Source organism: Chiloscyllium plagiosum, unplaced genomic scaffold (assembly GCF_037043375.1).
Source record: "Chiloscyllium plagiosum isolate Xiang-an unplaced genomic scaffold, Cpla_swu_hap1 HiC_scaffold_2, whole genome shotgun sequence".
Taxonomy (NCBI): domain Eukaryota; kingdom Metazoa; phylum Chordata; class Chondrichthyes; order Orectolobiformes; family Hemiscylliidae; genus Chiloscyllium; species Chiloscyllium plagiosum.
The window spans coordinates 131,518,905-131,539,193 of NW_028270140.1; the positions used below are offsets into that span (position 1 = coordinate 131,518,905).

At 43.0% G+C, this 20,289-nt stretch overlaps 1 protein-coding gene across 1 annotated transcript in view; it reads left to right on the plus strand.

The window, feature by feature from the left end:
- dctd (dCMP deaminase) overlaps window positions 1-20,289 on the plus strand; it is a 72,881-nt gene that overhangs the window by 14,303 nt on the left and 38,289 nt on the right. Inside the window, exons 2-3 of the mRNA XM_043705236.2 lie at window positions 1,003-1,111; window positions 7,253-7,388. Of these exons, the coding sequence (XP_043561171.1) occupies window positions 1,003-1,111; window positions 7,253-7,388 (245 nt within the window). The remainder of the gene's footprint in view (window positions 1-1,002; window positions 1,112-7,252; window positions 7,389-20,289) is intronic.

The following is a 20,289-nucleotide window of genomic DNA, read 5'->3' on the forward strand; positions in this document are numbered from 1 at the left end:
TGTGTCTACGTATCAGAGGAAATCCCACCCTTCTGCATGCTTGCCCATGTATTTTCCAACCCAGAAATTAAGAATTTCTTTCTTTGAACGAAAAAGAAAATCTCCTTACAATTCAGCCAAAGTAGGACAGTTTCACTAACAGTTGCTGTTTACCCTGAAGAGGAGGAAAGTATATAAATAAATTAAAAACTGATTTTGTCTGGCCGACTCAGCAGGTGAATCAACATCTGAGCGAAGAAGGCGGTTTAGTAAAATGAATTGATGTAAAAGCTTCTTTCACCTTGTACGGATTAAAGCTCTTCAACACTAAACCTGCAATCTAAACTGGGCATTTATTTCCCTAATGCTGATAAGCCAACTTTTTTTTAGTTTTATTTCTGATTCAATTTAAGCTTGGCTCTGCTGAAACCCTCAGTACAAGATTCTATTCCAGCATATTTTCTGGATCTGACGGTTGTAGTACTTAATTACCACGGCATTATTTCCTTGTATAATCCAGTTGTGATTTTTCCTCCTCATCCCTTCCTTGCCTCTTCTATAAAGTGCAAATTTCTGTAACTTGAAGATTCATTTATCTTTATATCAATCTGCTTATTCTGTTTGCATTCACAGCTGAACTCTCATAACACGTGAATGAAGTCATCTGTATAATTGAGCAAAATCTCAACATCTGCTGAAATGAGCTGACCTTATCTGTATTTTTAGATTATGTATTATTTTTCTCTCTGTTGGTGTGCTGAGAGTTTCGAGCATTTGTTATTTTTTTCCCTGTTTTATATCTCTGGCTGTATTTTCATAGCTTTTATATTGTCTGCAGAACTATAGGGGCTGGGTTACAATTCCATGCTTTTGCTCAACTGTGTGGAAGGAATTCTGTGCAAGGCTCCCTGTGATTTATTCCTGTTTGATAGATTGGCTGTTGTGTCAACTAATGCAAAATAAAATGAGAGCAGTGGAGCAAATAGTGCCTGTATGATGAGATTCTCTTTAATTTTATTACAGGGGTGATGCAGTATCATGCAAAAAACGAGAGGACTATCTTGAGTGGTCAGAGTATTTTATGGCAGTTGCTTTTCTGTCAGCGCAGAGGAGCAAGGACCCAAACTCGCAGGTAAGAGTTAATGAGTATAAGGAACCACTGCTCACAAAACCAGTACTCAACTCTCACACAATGTAGGATTCAGTTGTTTGCTTGTTTCATTGTCTTTGGGCAAATTCTGAGCAATGACTATTTTTACCTCTTGAAGGTTGTTGCCTGGACATATCTCCCCTCATGTCTATTTGCACCCTTTTTCTCTTACCCTTTCTCTCTGTCACCTCTGATTTATCATCACTATTCTGGTCACTGCTCCTCTGGACTTGCTTTTCTTGTTCATTTTGTGCATCTAACGTATTGTTGTACTTGCTGTTCTATCTCTTTGCATTATATTTTGGGGGTTCTCCTAAACTTATGCTTATAAAGGAGTATTTGACTCCAAACCACACAAAGCAATATGCGGGCAGGTGACCAAATATTTTGTCAGAGTGGTGAAGTTTTAAGGAGTATATGAAGAGAGGGAAAGAATGGTTAAATTAGAATCGATTACTGATAGCGTGGAAACAGGCCCTTCGGCCCAACAAGTCCACACCAAAGATACATTATCTGATACATTATCTCATTTGTGACTCTCAAGAGAGCTATTTTGGATTATTGGAACTGCAACATGCAAATAGAAAATTCTGTCATACCGCAGGGGGTGGATTTGCTCAGTTGATTGGATGACTGGTTTGCAATGCAGAATGATGCCAACAACATGGGTTTGATTCCTGCACCTCCTGACGTCACCATAAATTACTCTCTTTCTCGACCTCTTCCTTTGTCTGAGGGATGGTAACCCTCTGGTTAAACCACCATCAGTCATCCCTCTCTAATGAAACAGCACTATATGGCCCTGTGGAAGAATGGCAACGCTACTCTTTCCTTTTCTGTTCCCTAGAGATTCTTCTGCAACAAGCCTATGAATTAGTCCATTCTCAGTGTATAATACAAGATCTAAATTGATTATATTAGTTGGTTGATTAACATACTGCTTGACAAAAATATCTTGAACACATTCCAGGAATTCTTCCTGCACAACGTTGGCACTCAGTTGATTTGTCCGTCATATGTAAAGTGATATCACCCATGATTACAGCATTATCATGGATTTATTCCATTGCCATAGCTGTTTGGTGGCCTATAAGTCATTCCTGTCAATATTTACTGCCCCTCCAAACAGATTCTGTGTCCTGTTCTTCCAATCTGGATCCTTTCTTATTACACTGATCTTGTCTCCTATTATCAGCACTTCCCAGTCATTTTATTTTCTCCTGTCTTACCTAAATGTTGAATATCCTTTAATTTTTCTAATCTTAGTCACTCTGTGGTTACATCTCCTCAATTGCAATTAAATCATATCCTGTTCCTTCCACTAACACCATCTATCATCAGTAGTGAAGAAAGGTCACTTGACTCACTGCATAGGTGCTGTCAGGTCTGCTGAGTTTCCCCAGCAATTTCTGTCTTTGTATCAGTTGATCTACCTTCTGAATGCTCTGAGCATTGAGAACACTTTTTTTAATCCCACATATTCTATAACTTGTCTCTGGTTGATTCTCAGATTTATTTCTGCTGATTTCCACTTTCATTTATAGCCTTTCTACTTCACATAACCAATGATGTTTTTGCTTGGTAAGGGACAGTCAGCAGTGAGTGTGAACTAGGGATACTAGAAAGCTGGAGCACTACTCTCCTCCAGATGGTTTCAGATTGCATCATATGTAATGCAGGAATACAGAAAACTCTGTGGGAGCAGTACCGAGTGAAGGCTCGGCTTGGGAACTACCTGATGTTACAGCCTCATGAGTACTGTTGAAATCCCTGGTGGTAAGTACTTTCTGTTCAGATGGAGTTTCACCATCATAGCGAGCAGGCTTTCACAAGATGTGGCTACAGTAAGAAATATCAGAGCAAAGGAAGAAACTTAGTGATATTGCAGACTCTGTGACATTACAAAGATGGAACTAAAATGATGAAGGGATAATTTAAAAACCTAAATAAGTGTAACAAAAGAACAGATTTAAGAGGTTGTAGAAAAAGCAGGAGGTTCATTACTTAAAACGGCAGTAAAGTAGGGAAAGTTTAATAAACCGTGCAAAGTAGGACCCTTCTGGGGGCGGGGAGCAAACATAAAGCAGGGGGAATTATTAGTAGTACTGCAGATGGCATGGATAATCCTGGAAAATCTGTATAAGGATTAGAATTCATCTTGTTGAGCTATGAAAAGTGGAATTTATTCGGTACAGGTATTAAGAGAACTGGAATCAATAATTAAAGCTGCAAATAGTGAGATGGTTAAGCTGTTAAGGAAGCTGGAATCATTATTTAAAACAACAATTAGCAAGACCCATCTAGAGAGGTTGTGAAAATGGTGGGAATCACCATTTCCTTATCTGAGGAAGGATGTTCTGGTGAGAATCATCCACTTTGGCCACAAAAAGATGATATCTGCACTTTACTTGCAGGATTGGGTTCCTCCATTTTGACTGTAAAAATGCAGGAAAAGTCCTAGTACAGAAATGGACAGAGTCAGCATGGATTTAAAATCATGCTTACTTGATTTTAAATCATGCTTAACAAATCTACTAGAATTATTTGGGAATGAAAGTAGTAAAGATGATAAGGGGGAGCCAGTGGGTGTGGTTTACTTGGACTTTCAGAAGCTTTTGATGTGGTCGCACCTAAAGGATCAACATGTAAAATTAAAGTGCATGGGTTTGGGGATAGTGATCTGACAGAGGGAGATCTGGTTGGCAGAAAGGAAACAAAGAGTAGGAATAAATGTTTCATTTTCCAAGTGGCCCATAGTGTCTAGTGAGATACTTCAGGGATCAGCGTTTGGACACAGTATCCACATTTAGATGAGTGAAGTAAATGCAGTATCTCCAAGTTTGCAGATGACACAAAGCTGGGTGAGAGAGGAGGATGCAGAGATGCTTCAGTGTGATTTGGTCAAGTTGTGAGAGTTGGCAAATGCAAAGCAGGTGAAGTATAATATGGATAAATGTGAGGTTATTCACTTTGGTGGCAAAAACAGGCAGGTAGATTATCTGAATAGTGACGATTGGGAAGGGGGAGGGGCAATGAGACCTGAGCGTCTTTGAATACCAATTATACCAATTATACTTGACTCTTGACTCTCAAAATGTTTGCAAAACCAGAGTGGAATGAAATAAACCACTTCATGGGACAACAATCCAGCTCAACACCATCCAGGACAAAGCAGCCCTACGTGCTCCATTAACACCTTGGGTTTGTAAAGGTGTTGAGTTAGACAATCAGTGTTAATGGACTCTCAATTTATGGCATTGGTCTATTACCTAGTGTTTCCTCAAGTACAAGTTCAGTTGCTTGTACTTTTATATAACAGATAATATGCTATTAGAATTGTTAACATATAAACTTTGGTAATCTACTGAACATAAAGCCAACAAACACAACTAAAGGGTCTGATGTTCTATCCATGCACGTTCTTAGCTCATCACAGTACAAACAATTGCAACAATATGTTTTATGTGGACTTAAAAGATTCTCCAGTTCTTCCTTCATCTGTGCCCATCTTGTTGATATTTTATTTCCCCCTTAGCCTGATATTTTGCCAACCCAAAATTGATTTTACTATAATATTTACCATCTCTCATCAGTACCACTATGATTTGTTTAAAAGTCATTTTCTCTGGGTTATGTGTCAATGCTTTATTGTTTAAAATATGTTTTCTTGTCTTTCAGGTAATAATAACCATTTTATCAAGTAGGTACATATATCTGAGACCTGTTCTTCAGGCATTTTGACTCTCATTGCCTCAAGTTACTTGAAGTGTAACAGCCACTTCTGCAAGGTTGCACTGTTCCTCAAAAATGACACCATGAATTCTTGACTTTCAGGTGATCTTTTGAAAGATCAAAAATTCATGGGTATGGACACTCATATCTCCAGGAGAAAGCTGTCAGTAATTCATTTTATCTGTAGTTTCCTTTCACTTAATATTCCATTTGATTACACCAAAATGAATTGGTGCCATTCAAAGTTGTAGGAACTTTTCCTGTTATTATCTTTTATTCTAATTGGGCTGTCCCATTAGTTACCATTCCATCCAATTCAGGAGCTCTGGAGTGACTATACTGTATATTTTAAAAAAAAGATGTGTTCATAACATCTTTAAAAGAGAAATTAAATACTATTGTGTGTAGGAAGCTTTGCATGGTCAGGAAGGAGCGATCACATTGGGAGTGAACCATAACCAAAGTGAGTATATAGTTTGGGGAATTTGGTGCAGTGGGGACAAGGTGCTTCTTGCTTTTTTTTTTGGCTCATAGTTTGTAAGGTTATTTTTAAGTTTTTAAGCTCAGGATCAAGGGCCCAGCATGAGTGACTTCACAGCTAAATTATAAGTTCATTGTTTGGTGATAGCTACTAGTTTGACTATCTACTATAGATTACTTTCAATTGATGGTAAATAAGGGAAATATTTATAGGCTATAAACTGAAAGACCATGCATATTTTTAAAAAATTAAATTAAGAACTAAATAATTAAAGTAGAAATGTTGGGCCAGGTGATGTGTTGTAATTGCATGAAGCGGTAGCTGGTAAACCCCATTGTGTTTCATAGTGATCACATCTGTAGCAAGTGTTGGTTGCTTGAGGAGCTTCAGCTCAGAGTTGATGAGCTTTGAGCTGTGACACATTAGGGAGGGGAAGTGTTACCTGGATGTTGTGTTTCACAAGGCCATTGCACCCCTTGGATTAACCACCTCAGAATTGGTCAGTGGTCATGACCAGAAAGGTTTGATTATGAATAAGGTAGGTAGAGGGATCCAGGAGGTAATGCTGAAAGAGTCTCAGCCCTTGAGCTTGTCTAACGGGTTTGAGATTCTTTCTCCCTGTGTGGATGAGAACAGGGGCTATAGGTGGAATGAGCAAACTGAACATAACACTGTGGTACAGAGAACCATTCAAGAGAAAGGCGAAAAGAGAAATGTAGTTGTGATGAGGGATAATATCATCATGGGAGTAAACACTGTTCTCTGTGGCCAGGTGTAAGAAGAGTTCTGAAGGCTGTGATGCCTGTCTGGTGCCTGAGTTCAGGGTATCAGATGAACTGCAGAGTGGGAATTTGAAAGATTCCGTTGTTGTGATCAATGTAGATACCAATGATATTGGCAAAGAGAGGAAAGTGGTTCTGCTGAGGGAATATGAACAGCTTGGGGCTAAACTAAAAAGCAGAACCAAGTAGGTAGCAGTCTCTGGATTATGACCTGCGCCAAGAGCAAATTGGCACAGACTCTGTAAGATTGAAGAGGTAAGCAAGTGGCTGAAAGATTGTGGGAGAAATGGGTTTGAATTCATGGGACATTGGCACCTGTATGGGGGAAGGAGAGTGGACTGAAGGGTATGCTTCCCTGCTGTATAACTCTATGACCAATGCACATTTCAGCAGTGTGTAACCATCTACAAGATGCACTGCAAGATCACACCTTAGACAGCACCTTCAAGATCCTTAGCACCTTCAAAACCCACTACACCTACCACCTTGCAGGATACTGGTAGCAGATACACTGGAACATCACTATCTGAAGTTCAAGCCAGATACTGTCCTGATTTAGAGCAATATTGCTGATTCTTCAGTGCTGGGTCAAAACTTTGCAACTCCCACACTAACAGGACTCTTGAGTGAACCTGAAAAAGCCACTTTACTAGGAAATGATTTGTGTTTATTGATGTATTCCTTTATTGGGTGTGTGTATCACTGGTATTTCTTGCCTGTCCCTAATTGCCCTTGAACTGAGTACTTTGCTGGGCAATTTCAGAAAGCAGTTGAGAGTTAGTATCGTTGTTTTGGAGTCACGTGTAGGCTAGACATGATGGGGATAGCAGGTATGTTTCCCATGGGTGTGTAAATGAGCAAGCTGGGTTCATCAGTTTCAGGATTACCTTCACTGAGGTTAGTTTCATCATTCACTTTTATTAAAGTATGTTATTGCCAGGGAAAGAAAAGATTGTTTTACTGAATGCAAATAAATACTGTTCTTAATATAGCATTATAAATGTTATGTGAACAGACTGGTTTATTAAATCACTAGCAAAGCTGTAGTGCATGTGAAATGTAGATCACATTAAATCCAGGAAACGCTGTTCTACTGTAAATCATGATCACTATTTGATTCAAATGCAGGTTGGTGCTTGCATCGTGAACCCTGAAAACAAAATAGTCGGTATAGGATATAATGGAATGCCAAATGGATGCAGCGATGATATTTTACCTTGGGCAAGAACTGCCTCAGATAAATTGGATACAAAATACATGTATGGTAAGAATCAGCTGCTCAATTTTAACAATTATGTGAAGTAATGTACCACCTAATAATCCAAATACTGATGAGTGTTGAAGAAAGAATTGGGGCTGATAAATGACTGCAGGATTTGACTAATCTTCTGAGAGAAAGTGAGCACTGCAGATGTTGGAGATCAGAGTCGAAGAGTGTGGTGCTGGAAAAGCACAGCAGGTCAGCATCTGAGGAGCAGGAGAATCGACCTTCTGACGCTTGTCCTGAAGTTAGATGGTGTTAAAAAGTCTGTTGTACAAATAGTTATATTCAAGCACCGGAGGCCATATCTGTAGTGCTGGGGTGTGTCGCATGAGTCAGGAAATGTCCTGACTTTGCAGATCTGCCTTGGAAAAAGGTCTCCCACTAAGTGCACTCTGCTGTGGGAGTGGGTGTTTCGGTGATGCTGAGGCCAGTTGCTTAAAAGACCCACTCCGTTCACTAGGATATTGACCTGGTTGCTTTGAAAACTGTTCAGCTGTCCAGCCCTGACTTTACACACTTATTGATTTTGCTACTTCCCTATACCAGTTCAATGCCTCTGCTAATTTCCTGTGTCCCTTTGTTGTACTCATCGGTTTGTTTTTTCATTTCACCGTGCTCCAGAGTTTGGGCTATGTATACAGTGGGAGAAAAGCTCTATTCATGAAATCTACTAGCAGCATTTAAATCATCTTTTTAAATCACCTCTTCTAAATCTCTTATAAAAACAAACTTCAGTTCAGATCCCACATCAAAGATACTGAATTCTTTAATAGCCTCTTTAAACTTCAGATCATCCTGTGAATGCAAAGGACGCTCTATAATTCTAGCTTTTAAAACTGTGTTGAACATGAATGCAACTAATAATATTTAGGGAAATATTAACAAAGAACAACATTATTTTTCCCCTAACCAATAACAGAAGGCTGTTGGTCAAAGCAGAGAGTTTTTGAAACTCTCATTGATAGTTACACCCTCTGTTTTATTGCATTTAAAGTTTCGTCAATCAGAAACATCAGATCAGGACAGTTGTACAAATTTGTCTCCTCTTCAAGAGCACCTGCATCTACACCAATAATTGTAACCTCTAACATGGGGTCTGTCTGAACTCAGCACTAACTTCAGATGGCCCTACTAAATTTGGTTCCCAATTGTGTGGATCATACCTTGCCCCAATAGCACATCAAGGTTTCTTCTTTTATGTTATAGAGTTCCACAGGGTCTTACCAGTTGGTGAAAATCCAGCTTTTTGTGTAGGGCTCAAGGGTGAACTAGGTAACTATCACAGTTGCTTGGTCGTACAAAACTTTAATATTGCTGAAAGATAAGATCTGTTGTGGAAGCTTTTTGTCTTTCGTTCATCAGGGCAACAGTAATTCTATTAGTTTTAGAATAGTGATGAAAAAGGCCAGACCTGATCTAAAAGTTGAAGTTCTAAACTGGGGAAAGGCCAATTTTGACTGTATTAGGCAAGAACTTTCAAAAGCTGACTGGGGGCAGATGATCGCAGGTAAAGGGACAGCTGGAAAATGGGAAGCCTTCAGAAATGAGATAACAAGAATCCAGAGAAAGTATATTCCTGTTATGGTGAAAGGAAAGGCTGATAGGTATAGGGAATGCTGGATGACTAAAGAAATTGAGGGATTGGTTAAGAAAAAATAGGAAGCATATGTCAGGTATAGAGAAGGTAAATTGAGTGAATCCTTAGAGTATAAAGGCAGTAGGAGTATATTTCAGAGAAAGCAGGAGGGAAAAAAGAGCACATGAGATAGCTTTGACAAATAGAGTTAAGGAGAATCCAGAGTTTTTACAAATACATTAAGGACAAAAGGGTAAACTAGGGAGAGAATAGAGCCCCTCAAAGATCAGCAAGGCAGCCTATGTGTGGAGCTGCACGAGATTGGAGAGATACTAAACGAGTATTTTGCATCAGTATTTATTGTGGAAAAGGACATGGAAGGGAAGTAGATGGTGACATCTTGAAAAATGTCTATATTACAGAGGATGAAGTGCTGGATGTCTTGAAATGCATAAAAGTGGATAAATCCCCAGGACCTGATCAGGTGTACCATAGAACTCTATGGGAAGCTAGGGAAGTGATTGCTGGGCCACTTGCTGAGATATTTGTATCATCGATAGTCACAGGTGAGGTGCTGGAAGACTGGAGGTTGGCTAACGTGGTGCCACTGTTTAAGAAGGATGGTAAGGACAAGACAGGGAATGATACACCAGTGAGCCGGACGTCGGTTGTGGGCAAGTTGTTGGAGGGAATCCTGAGGGACAGGATGTACATGTATTTGGAAAAGCAAGGACTGATTAGGGATAGTCAACATGGCTTTATGCATGGGAATCATGTCTCACAAACTTGATTTGAGTTTTTTGAAAAGTAACAAAGAGGATTGATGAGGACAAAGCAATAGATATGATCTATATGGACTTCAATAAGGCATTCAACAAGGTTCCCCATGGGAGTCTGGTGAGCAAGGTTAGATCTCATGGAATACAGGGAGAACTTGCCATTTGGATACAGAACTGGCTCAAAGGTAGAAAACAGAGAGTGGTGGTGGAGGGTTGTTTTTCAGACTGGAGACCTGTGGCTAGTGGAGTGTGACAAGAATGTGCTGGGTCCTCCACTTTCCATCATTTATATAAATGATTTGGATGTGAGCATAAGAGGAATAGTTAGTAAGTTTGCTGATGACACCAAAATTGGAGGTGTAGTGGACAGCGAAGGAGGTTACCTCAGATTACAACGGGATCTTGACCAGATGGGCCAATGGGCTGAGAAGTGGCAGGTGGAGTTTAATCCAGGTAAATGCGAGGTGCTGCATTTTGGGAAAGCAAATCTTAGCAGGACTTATATACTTAATGGTAAGGTCCTAGGGAGTGTTGCTGAACAAAGAGACCTTGGAGCGCAGGTTCATAGCTCCATGAAAGTATAGTTGCAGTTAGATAGGATAGTGAAGAAGGCATTTGGTACACTTTCCTTTATTGGTCAGAGTATTGAGTACAGGAGTTGGGAGGTGTTGTTGTTGCGGCTGTACAGGACATTGGTTAGGCCACTGTTGGAATATTGTGTGCAATTCTGGTCTCCTTCCTATTAGAAAGATGTTGTGAAACTTGAAAGAGTTCAGAAAAGATTTGGAAGGATGATGCCAGGGTTGGTGGACTTTGGCTATAGGGAGAGGTTGAATAGGCTGGGGCTGTTTTCCCTGGAGTGTCGGAGGCTGAAGGATGACATTACCAAGGTTTATAAAATTATGAGGGGCATGGATAGAGTAAATAGGCAAAGTCTTTTCCCTTGGGTGGGGGAGTCCAGAAGTAGAAGGCATAGGTTTAGGGTGAGAGGGGAAAGATATAAAAGAGACCTAAGGGGCAATCTTTTCACGCAGAGGGTGGTAGGTGTATGGAATGAGCTGCCAGAGGGAGTGGTGGAGGCTAGTACGATTGCAACATTTAAAAGGCATCTGGAAGGTATATGAATAGGAAGGGTTTGGAGGGATATGGGCCAGGTGCTGACAGGTGGGACTAGATTGGGTTGGGACATCTGGTCGTCATGGGTGAGTTGGACCGAAGGGTCTGTCTCTGTGCTGTACATCTCTATGATTCTATGACTCTATGACAAGCATGATAATGCCGCATTTTAAGTAATCACAAGGGTCTGCAGGAGAAAAGGGTCCAAATTGGTTGGAAAGCTGACGCTGCTCAAGACTTTGCTATAGTGGCAGCACTGGGGTTCTATGGATTTCCCCATACACCTGTGTAATTCACAAAAGGCTCAAGGCTCGAATGTATTCCTTTTGCAGAAAGTGGGTCCTAGCATATGAACTCACTTCTAGTAAGTGTAAGTAAACCATATCATGAGGTCGACTGATTATCTTATACTGGTTATTAGTAGCTAATACCATAGTCTGGATTGTTTGACAAAGGTTATGCTGCTGTGGAATGCCATCTAACAGTACATACATTGTTTTGGATTTTGTAAGCACAGTTTGGGCGCACACATCCGTTCTGAACTTAGAATTCAGAACCATAATTTGGTTTGAGTGGAACAAGCTGGTATAATTTCAGGGGAGAGTCTCAGTTGGCTGTCTGTGCACTGGATGTGACTATAGTTCTGTTGCCTCCTTGAACTCCATTGACCTAGCATGAAACCTGCCCCACAGGTAAGTTTAATGTAAAGCCAAGGTAAACATCGGCATATTCCCAAAATTGGCCTTTTATTGATATAATGCCAAAAACCAGAATAAATGAAGCTAAATACATGAAATGGTGCATTACAGAATTAAATATTATGTATGCTATGTTCTTGATGTAATAGAAAATGCATGTCTTGGAAAATGACTGTGTGCTTTCAAAGAAAAAGTTTGGAGTATTATTTTTGTATTTGAATTGTGGTGTTCTCCCAAGCGACAGGCTGCTCTGTCAGAAGCATGTAATTTTTAAAACATGATAGAGCTTTAAGAGGATTTTCTTGTTTTAATGCTAAACTGTGGAACTCCTTTAAACCTTTCTACACATTCCTCCTTTAGGGCACTTCTTAAACGTACTTCTAATCAAAGCTTTCAGTCATTTGATAGAATTTCTTTTTGTATGACTTGAAGTGAAATTTTAATTGATCACCTTCTTATGAAGCATCTCTTAACCTTTCAACGTAGTAAGGACTCTATGTTAATGCAAGTTGTTTGTGTTCAGTGTCACCTTGATCCTGGAGTGGATGTCTTGCTGTCGATTTAAACACTGCTCCCTTGGTTAGTCTTGTTTTGTCATGTCCTGTCCTTTTGTTCACTGCTGCCTATTCATTACTCTGCAAAGTTAAGGTATCATACCCTGAGCATTTTCTATTGTGGTGGTATTTCTTGGTAGCTTGATGGTGTTGGAGTAACGTCAAAAGTAACTGTTAAGACCATCCGAAAAGGAGAGGTATCAAGTCTGAACCTGATTGTTCTCAGCTATGCTTCATATGCAAACACTTCACAGTTTCCTTGATTATGGTCAGTAGTAGGAGATCTTGGGACCTTCCAATCTGAATAGCCATGGACGTGCATTCATGAATATTTTTATATCTAAATATTAGTATTTTTTGTGTATCCTCTCTTTTACAATTCCATTGGTGTATGTATATGATGTTGTGACTTTACAGGAGAATAATCAGATGAAAAACTAGTGAGGAGACAAGGAAGGAAGCATAAGGGCAGGTGATCAAAAGCTTGATCAAAGAGCTATGTTTTTAATGTCTTAAAGCAAGAGAGTGAGGTGAATAGTTGGAGGTGTTTATGGGGGGAGGGGATTCTCGGCCTTTGTGCCTTGACAGCTGAAGGCAGTTAGCTACGGGCTGAAATCTCTCAGGTTCTCAAAAGACCAACACTTTTCTGCAAAACAATTTTTGATAGAAAAAAATTCTGATTAGAATGAGGAAAGCAAAAGCTATACTTGACTACAACCTGGGAACAAAAGACTCAACTAAAAGTGGAATAAAATGTCTTCAAGTAACCATAAACAAAATAAAAATAAAAATTTCAGATCTGAGCCATGACCACCACTAGCAGCTCACCATCCTCCCCTCAAAGGCAATATGGATGGGTAGTAAATGCTGGCAGAGCCAGTGACACCCACATCCCATGAATTAATTACAATTTTAAAATTATTTCTAGAACGTGGCTCTGCCAGATTTGGAGAATGTTTAGAATCATTGAATCATTAAACAGAAGAGACTTTTCCATGGTGCCTAAATCAGTACTTTGGAAGAACAAGTGCATCCCAGTTTATCCCAACTTGGAATTGCATTTGTACGTTAGTCTTTTATCTCTAATCCTATTCAAGAGGATAACATGCCTTGGGATTTTAATTCCCTATCTTTGTGTTGCCAGTCAAATAACATAACCACCTCACTACCTTTATAGGGCAGGAATTCAGTTGCTTGCGAGTGATATATGGTTCAAGGGAAATGGCAGCCAAAAAGGTTTAGAGTAAAGGAAGTTCAAAGGATTAAATTATTTACACCTTCTCTGCAAAGACACTTCCAAAAAATGTATTGACAGCTGGTTCAGTTACTGAAGAATACGATGGGAAAGCCAGGGGAACCTGATGCAAAATGAATATCTGACATAAATGTCATGTGGCCATTAATTTAGCTTTCCCTTCAGCCTGAACCATTTCATAAAATCAATTGTGCCATTTTAATATGCTTTGGTAGTGCAATCTAATAAAACAAGACTCAATAACTCAGGCCATGTAAATGCTTATTTATATAGTGTACGACCATTTTTGTTGTACTTTATCTGAATTTTATGAAGACTTAAACATATCGCAGCCATTTGATCAAAACTAAAATAAAAGTAATTACTTTTATTGTCAGAATGGGCCTCAACTCTAAAGAATGCTTCAGAATTATGGCACTTGTCCATTTTCACCATCAATCCTCTTGTCTGCTGGTCCTTTGTAAATGGTTATTGGTGCCAAATTGGGGACAGTTTGATTAGAGAGTACTGAATTTGTCACAGGTAGTTTTCTCAGAGTACGAGCAAGGGTGACTGTGATCTCATTTGTCTTGGCTAGGTTTAAATCCATATCCCAGAGGTGTCCGGTGTCTTTCCTGTTTTCTATTAACCCAGAGTGGGGTTCAGATTTAGTGAGTTGAAACTTTAGGATCCCCTGGTTCTGAGGCAGCCCAGACTCCTGTTGAGCTCAGTAAGGCCTGTGTTCCCTGTCTGACAGCTTTCCCAATCTGCTTCTGACACACACACGTATGTGTACACATACATATGTATGCACACACACGTATGTACATACACACACACACACACACAGTTCTCACCGTAGCGGGAGAGTTATCATGACAATCTTCAAACTTTGGAGAAAGTGAGGACTGCAGATGCTGGAGATCAGAGCTGAAAAATGTGTTGCTGGAAAAATGCAGCAAGTCAGGCAGCATCCAAGGAGCAGGAGAATCAATGTTTTGGGCATAAGCCCTTCTTCAGGAATGAGGAGGATGTGCCAAGCAGGCTAAGATAAAAGGTAGGGAGGAGGGACTTGGGGGAGGGGCGTTGGGAATGCGATAGGTGGAAGGAGGTTAAGGTGAGGGTGATAGGCCGGCGAGGGGATGGGGACGGAGAGGTTGGGAAGAAGATTGCAGGTCAAAAGGCGGTGCCTGAGTCCGAGGGTTGGGACTGAGAAAAGGTGGGGGGAGGGGAAGTGAGGAAGCTGGAGGAATCTGCATTCATCCCTTGTGGTTGGAGGGTTCCTAGGCGGAAGATGAGGCGCTCTTCCTCCAGACGTTGTGTTGCCATGGGCTGGCGATGGGGGAGGCCAAGGACCTGCATGTCCTTGGCAGAGTGGGAGGGGGAGTTAAAGTGTTCAGCCACAGGGCGGTTGGGTTGGTTGGTGCGGGTGTCCCAGAGGTGTTCTCGGAAACGTTCCGCAAGTAGGCGGCCTGTCTCCCCAGTGTAGAGGAGGCCACATCGGGTGCAGCGGATGTAATAAATGATGTGTGTGGAAGTGCAGGTGAACTTGTGACGGATATGGAAGGATCCTTTGGGGCCTTGGAGGGAAATGAGGGGGGAGGTGTGGGCGCAAGTTTTGCATTTCTTGCAGTTGCAGGGGAAGGTGCCGGGAGTGGAGGTTGGGTTGGTGGGGGGTGTGGACCTGATGAGGGAGTCGTGGAGGGAGTGGTCTTTCCGGAACGCTGATAGGGGAGGGGAGGGAAACATATCATTGGTGGTGGGGTCTGTTTGGAGGTGGCATAAATGACGAAGGATGATACGATGTATCTGGAGGTTGGTGGGGTGGTAGGTGATGACCAGTGGGGTTCTGTCCTGGTGGCGATTGGAGGGGTGGGGTTCAAGGGCAGAGGAACGGGAAGTGGAGGAGTTGTGGTGGAGAGCATTGTCGACCATGTCTGAGGGGAAATTGCGTTCTTTGAAGAAGGAGGCCATCTGGGTTGTTCGGTATTGAAATTGGTCCTCCTGGGAGCAGATGTGGCGGAGGCGAAGGAATTGGGAATATGGGATGGCGTTTTTACAGGGGGCAGGGTAGGAGGCGGTGTAATCTAGGTAGCTGTGGGAGTCGGTCGGTTTATAGTGAATGTCCGTGTTGAGTCGGTTGCCCGAGATAGAAATGGAGAGGTCTAGGAAGGGGAGGGAGGAGTCTGAGACAGTCCAGGTAAATTTGAGGTCGGGGTGGAAGGTGTTGGTAAAGTGGATGAACTGTTCAACCTCATCGTGGGAGCACGAGGTAGCGCCGATACAGTCATCGATGTAGCGGAGGAAAAGGTGGGGGATGGTGCCAGTGTAGCTGCGGAAGATGGACTGTTCCACAAATCCGATGAAGAGGCAGGCATAGCTGGGGCCCATGCGGGTGCCCATGGCTACTCCTTTGGTTTGGAGGAAGAGGGAGGATTGGAAAGAGAAGTTGTTCAGAGTGAGGACCAGTTCAGTCAGTCGAAGGAGGGTGTCAGTGGAAGGGTACTGGTTGGGTCGGCGGGAAAGGAAGAAGCGGAGGGCTTTGAGGCCTTCGTGATGATGGATGGAGGTGTATAGGGACTGGATGTCCATGGTGAAGATAAGGCGTTGGGGGCCGGGGAAGCGAAAATCATGGAGGAGGTGGAGGGTATGGGGGGTGTCCCGAATGTAGGTGGAGAGTTCTTGGATTAAGGGGGACAGGACCGTGTCGAGATATGCAGAGATGAGTCCGGTGGGGCAGGAGCATGCTGAGACAATGGATCGGCCGGGGCAGCGGGGCAGTCAGGTTTGTGGATTTTGGGCAGGAGGTAGAAACGGGCGGTGCGGGGTTGTGGGACTATGAGGTTGGAGGCGGTGGATGGGAGATCCCCTGAGGTGATGAGGCTATGGATGGTCTGGGAGAAGATGATTTGGTGGTGGGAGGTGGGGTCATGGTCAAGGGGGCAGTAGGAGGAGGTGTTCGCGAGCTGGCGTTTAGCCTCAGCAATGCAAAGATCGGTGCGCCAAACTATCACTGCGCCTCCCTTGTCTGCTGGTTTGATAGTGAGGTTGGGGTTGGAGTGGAGGGCTGTACGTTGTGAGGGTGAGAGGTTGGAGCGGGTAAGAGTGGTGGACAGGTTGAAGCGGTTAATGTCATGGCGGCAGTTGGCTGTGAAGAGATCGAGGGTGGGTAAGAGACCAGCACGGGGTGTCCAGGTGGATGGGGTGTATTGGAGGCAGGAGAAGGGGTCGTCAGAGAGTGGGCGAGAATCCTGGTTGAAGAAGTAGGCATGGAGGCGAAGGCAGCGGAAGAATTGTTCGATGTCTCGCCACGTGTTGAACTCGTTAATCCGGGAGCGTAGGAGGATGAAGGTGAGGCCTCTACTGAGGACTGATCTTTCATCGTCGGAGAGGGGGGGGTCTGGAGGGATGGTGAAAATACGGCAGGGCTGGGAGCTAGCACCTGGTGTGGGGCTGGAGCTGGTTAGGCGTGGGGGCGGAGATTGGCGTGGGGGCGGGATTAGGCATGGGGCGGAGATCGGCGTGGGGGCGGAGACGCATGCGGCGTGGTTGTTGTGCAGGTGAGTGACGTCACTGGTGGCGGAAGTGGATGCGGCGACGGCAGAAACTGTGTTGTTCCCGGTGGCTGTGGACCCCGCGGAGGCTGCGATCTGTCGGTGATGGTCTTCCTGGGGATCATGGAGGCGGTTGTCTGGGCAGCGATCGCGGAAGCTGCATGGTCGGTGGGGCTGGAAGTGGTTCGCGGCAGCGGTTGCTGCAGCGGCCGCGTGGTTAATGGCGCCCAAGCAGTTCTGGAGGCCGATGGAAGATTCTGGAACGGTTGAGGAATCCGGGGTGTGGGGGTAAGTACTTGAAAGTTTTTGGTACTTTCTGTCTTTAATTAGCTGAACAGTTTAACTCCCCCTCCCACTCCGCCAAGGACATGCAGGTCCTTGGCCTCCTCCATCGCCAGACCATGGCAACACGACACCTGGAGGAAGAACGCCTCATCTTCCTCTAGGAACCCTCCAACCACAAGGGATAGAACATAGAACAATACAGCACAGAACAGGCCCTTCGGCCCACAATGTTGTGCTGAACATTTGTCCTAGCTTAAGCACCCATCCATGTACCTATCCAATTGCCGCTTAAAGGTCACCAAAGATTCTGACTCTACCACTCCCACAGGCAGCGCATTCCATGCCCCCACCACTCTCTGGGTAAAGAACCCACCCCTGACATCTCCCCTATACCTTCCACCCTTCACCTTAAATTTATGTCCCCTTGTAACACTCTGTTGTACCCGGGGAAAAAGTTTCTGACTGTCTACTCTATCTATTCCTCTGATCATCTTATAAACCTCTATCAAGTCACCCCTCATCCTTCGCTATTCCAATGAGAAAAGGCCTAGCACTCTCAACTTATCCTCGTACGACCTATTCTCCATTCCAGGCAACATCCTGGTAAATCTTCTCTGCACCCTCTCCAAAGCTTCCACATCTTTCCTAAAGTGAGGCGACCAGAACTGCACACAGTACTCCAAATGTGGCCTAACCAAAGTCCTGTACAGTTGCAACATCACTTCACGACTCTTGAATTCAATCCCTCTGCTAATGAACGCTAATACACCATAGGCCTTCTTACAAGCTCTATCTACCTGAGTGGCAACTTTCAAAGACCTATGAACATGGACCCCAAGATCCCTCTGCTCCTCCATCTCACTAAGAACCCTAACGTTAACCCTGTATTCCGCATTCTCATTTGTCTTTCCAAAATGGACAACCTCACACTTAGCAGGGTTGAACTCCATCTGCCACTCCTCAGCCCAGCTCTGCATCATATCCAAGTCCCTTTGCAGCCGACAAGAGCCCTCCTCACTATCCACGACTCCACCAATCTTCGTATCATCTGCAAATTTACTGACCCACCCTTCGACTCCCTCATCCAAGTCATTAATAAAAATTACGAACAGCAGAGGACCCAGAACTGATCCCTGCAGAACTCCACTTGTAACTGGGCTCCAGGCTGAATATTTACCATCTACCACCACTCTCTGACTTCGACCGGTTAGCCAGTTTTCTATCCAATTGGCCAAATTTCCCTCTATCCCATTCCTCCTGACTTTCCGCATAAGCCTACCATGGGGAACCTTATCAAATGCCTTACTAAAATCCATGTGTACTACATCCACTGCTCTACCCTCATCCACATGCTTGGTCACCTCCTCAAAGAATTCAATCAGACTTGTAAGGCAAGACCTACCCTTCACAAATCCGTGCTGGCTGTCCCTAATCAAGCAGTGTCTTTCCAGATACTCATAAATCCTATCCCTCAGTACCCTTTCCATTACTTTACCTACCACCGAAGTAAGACTAACTGGCCTGTAATTCCCGGGGTTATCCCTATTCCCTTTTTTGAACAGAAGCACAACATTCGCCACTCTCCAGTCCCCTGGTACCACCCCCGTTGACAGTGAAGATGAAAAGATCATTGCCAACGGTACTGCAATTTCCTCTCTTGCTTCCCACATAATCCTAGGATGTATCCCATCAGGTCCGGGATGAATGCAGATTTCTCCAGCTTCCTCATTTCCCCTCCCCCCCCGCCTTATCTCAGTCCCAACCCTCTGATTCAGCACCGCCTTCTTGACTTGCAATCATCTTCCCGACCTCTCCGGCCTATCACCCTCACCTTAACCTCCTTCCACCTATCGCATTCCCAACGCCCCTCCCCCAAGTCCCTCCTCCCTACCTTTTTATCTTAGCCTGCTTGGCACAATCTTCAAACCTTGACATGGTGTCATGGGGGTAAGGTCCTGCAAGCACTGTGCTACATGGAGGTTGTTTGGTGTTGCTCCCTCTGTGTCGAAACACCGCCAATTAAGTTTTTGCTTCTGCAATGATATTAAACTTTGCTGTGCTTACCACTTGGTGCCCTCGCTTGTTTCATAGATTCTGCTTTCTTTTGCCTTTTTTTCTGCCTACTTAATTCTGATCACCAGTAGAGGCCACTGTTGCATCAGTGTTTGTGGAAAATTGGCTTCTTGACTGTGTTAGGATAGAATTCAGGTCAGTGCTTGGAGCAGGTGCATGGATTTTCTCCAGAGATGATACATTGGGTGGCATTTTATTGTTGGTGGTTCAAAGTATGGTCCATCACATCAAAGACATCCTGATTTAGGTGTAGTTGGGTTGGAGGTAATGTGAAACGTGGTGATTGCGATTTCTGATCATTCCCCCCCACAAACACACTTCAACATTTCAGGAGCTTTGCAACCAAAACTCGAACAATGATCAGTTTATTTATTGGTTAATGAGCAAAATGCTTGGCATTGAACAAACTCCACTTGATCCATTGGGTCAAAAGAACATCAATAGGCTAGAATTTGTTAGCAAGCAAGTAGTGAGTTTAAATAAGAGCACGTTCTTTAATGTAGCCCAACAAACGCCACCTCCCACCAACAACTATTGACTTAAGGAATTTCTGTATTTGTGTATTAATTGCCAATTAAAGGCTGCTACTTAGTAGTGCATATGGTTTTTTTTAAAGACAAAATTTATGTTCACTTAATGCCAAAGTATTGAATTGAATTGAATGTATTGTCACGTGTTCCGAGACATAGTGAGGGTACTTCTCGAGCTCAGCAAGAAAACAATTGAAACTGTAAAGACTCATTCCCGGTGACAGTAAATTTTTCAGATTATTTGAATTTGTGTCATTTAAGTCTTTTCCCTCATTCAAGTTTTCTTTCCCTTTTTCTATTTCTGTTTCTGATTTAATTTTAATCCCTTCACCATTGGCAGTCAGATTTTTACCTATTTAGATCCTAAACACTGGAATTTCCTCTCCACCTCATTTTCCTCCTTCCAAACACTTCTTAAAACCTGCTTCTTCGATTTAAGCTTTTGCCCATCTATCCTAATATCTCCTTACTTTACTCAGCATTAAATTGTGCTTTCTGGGAA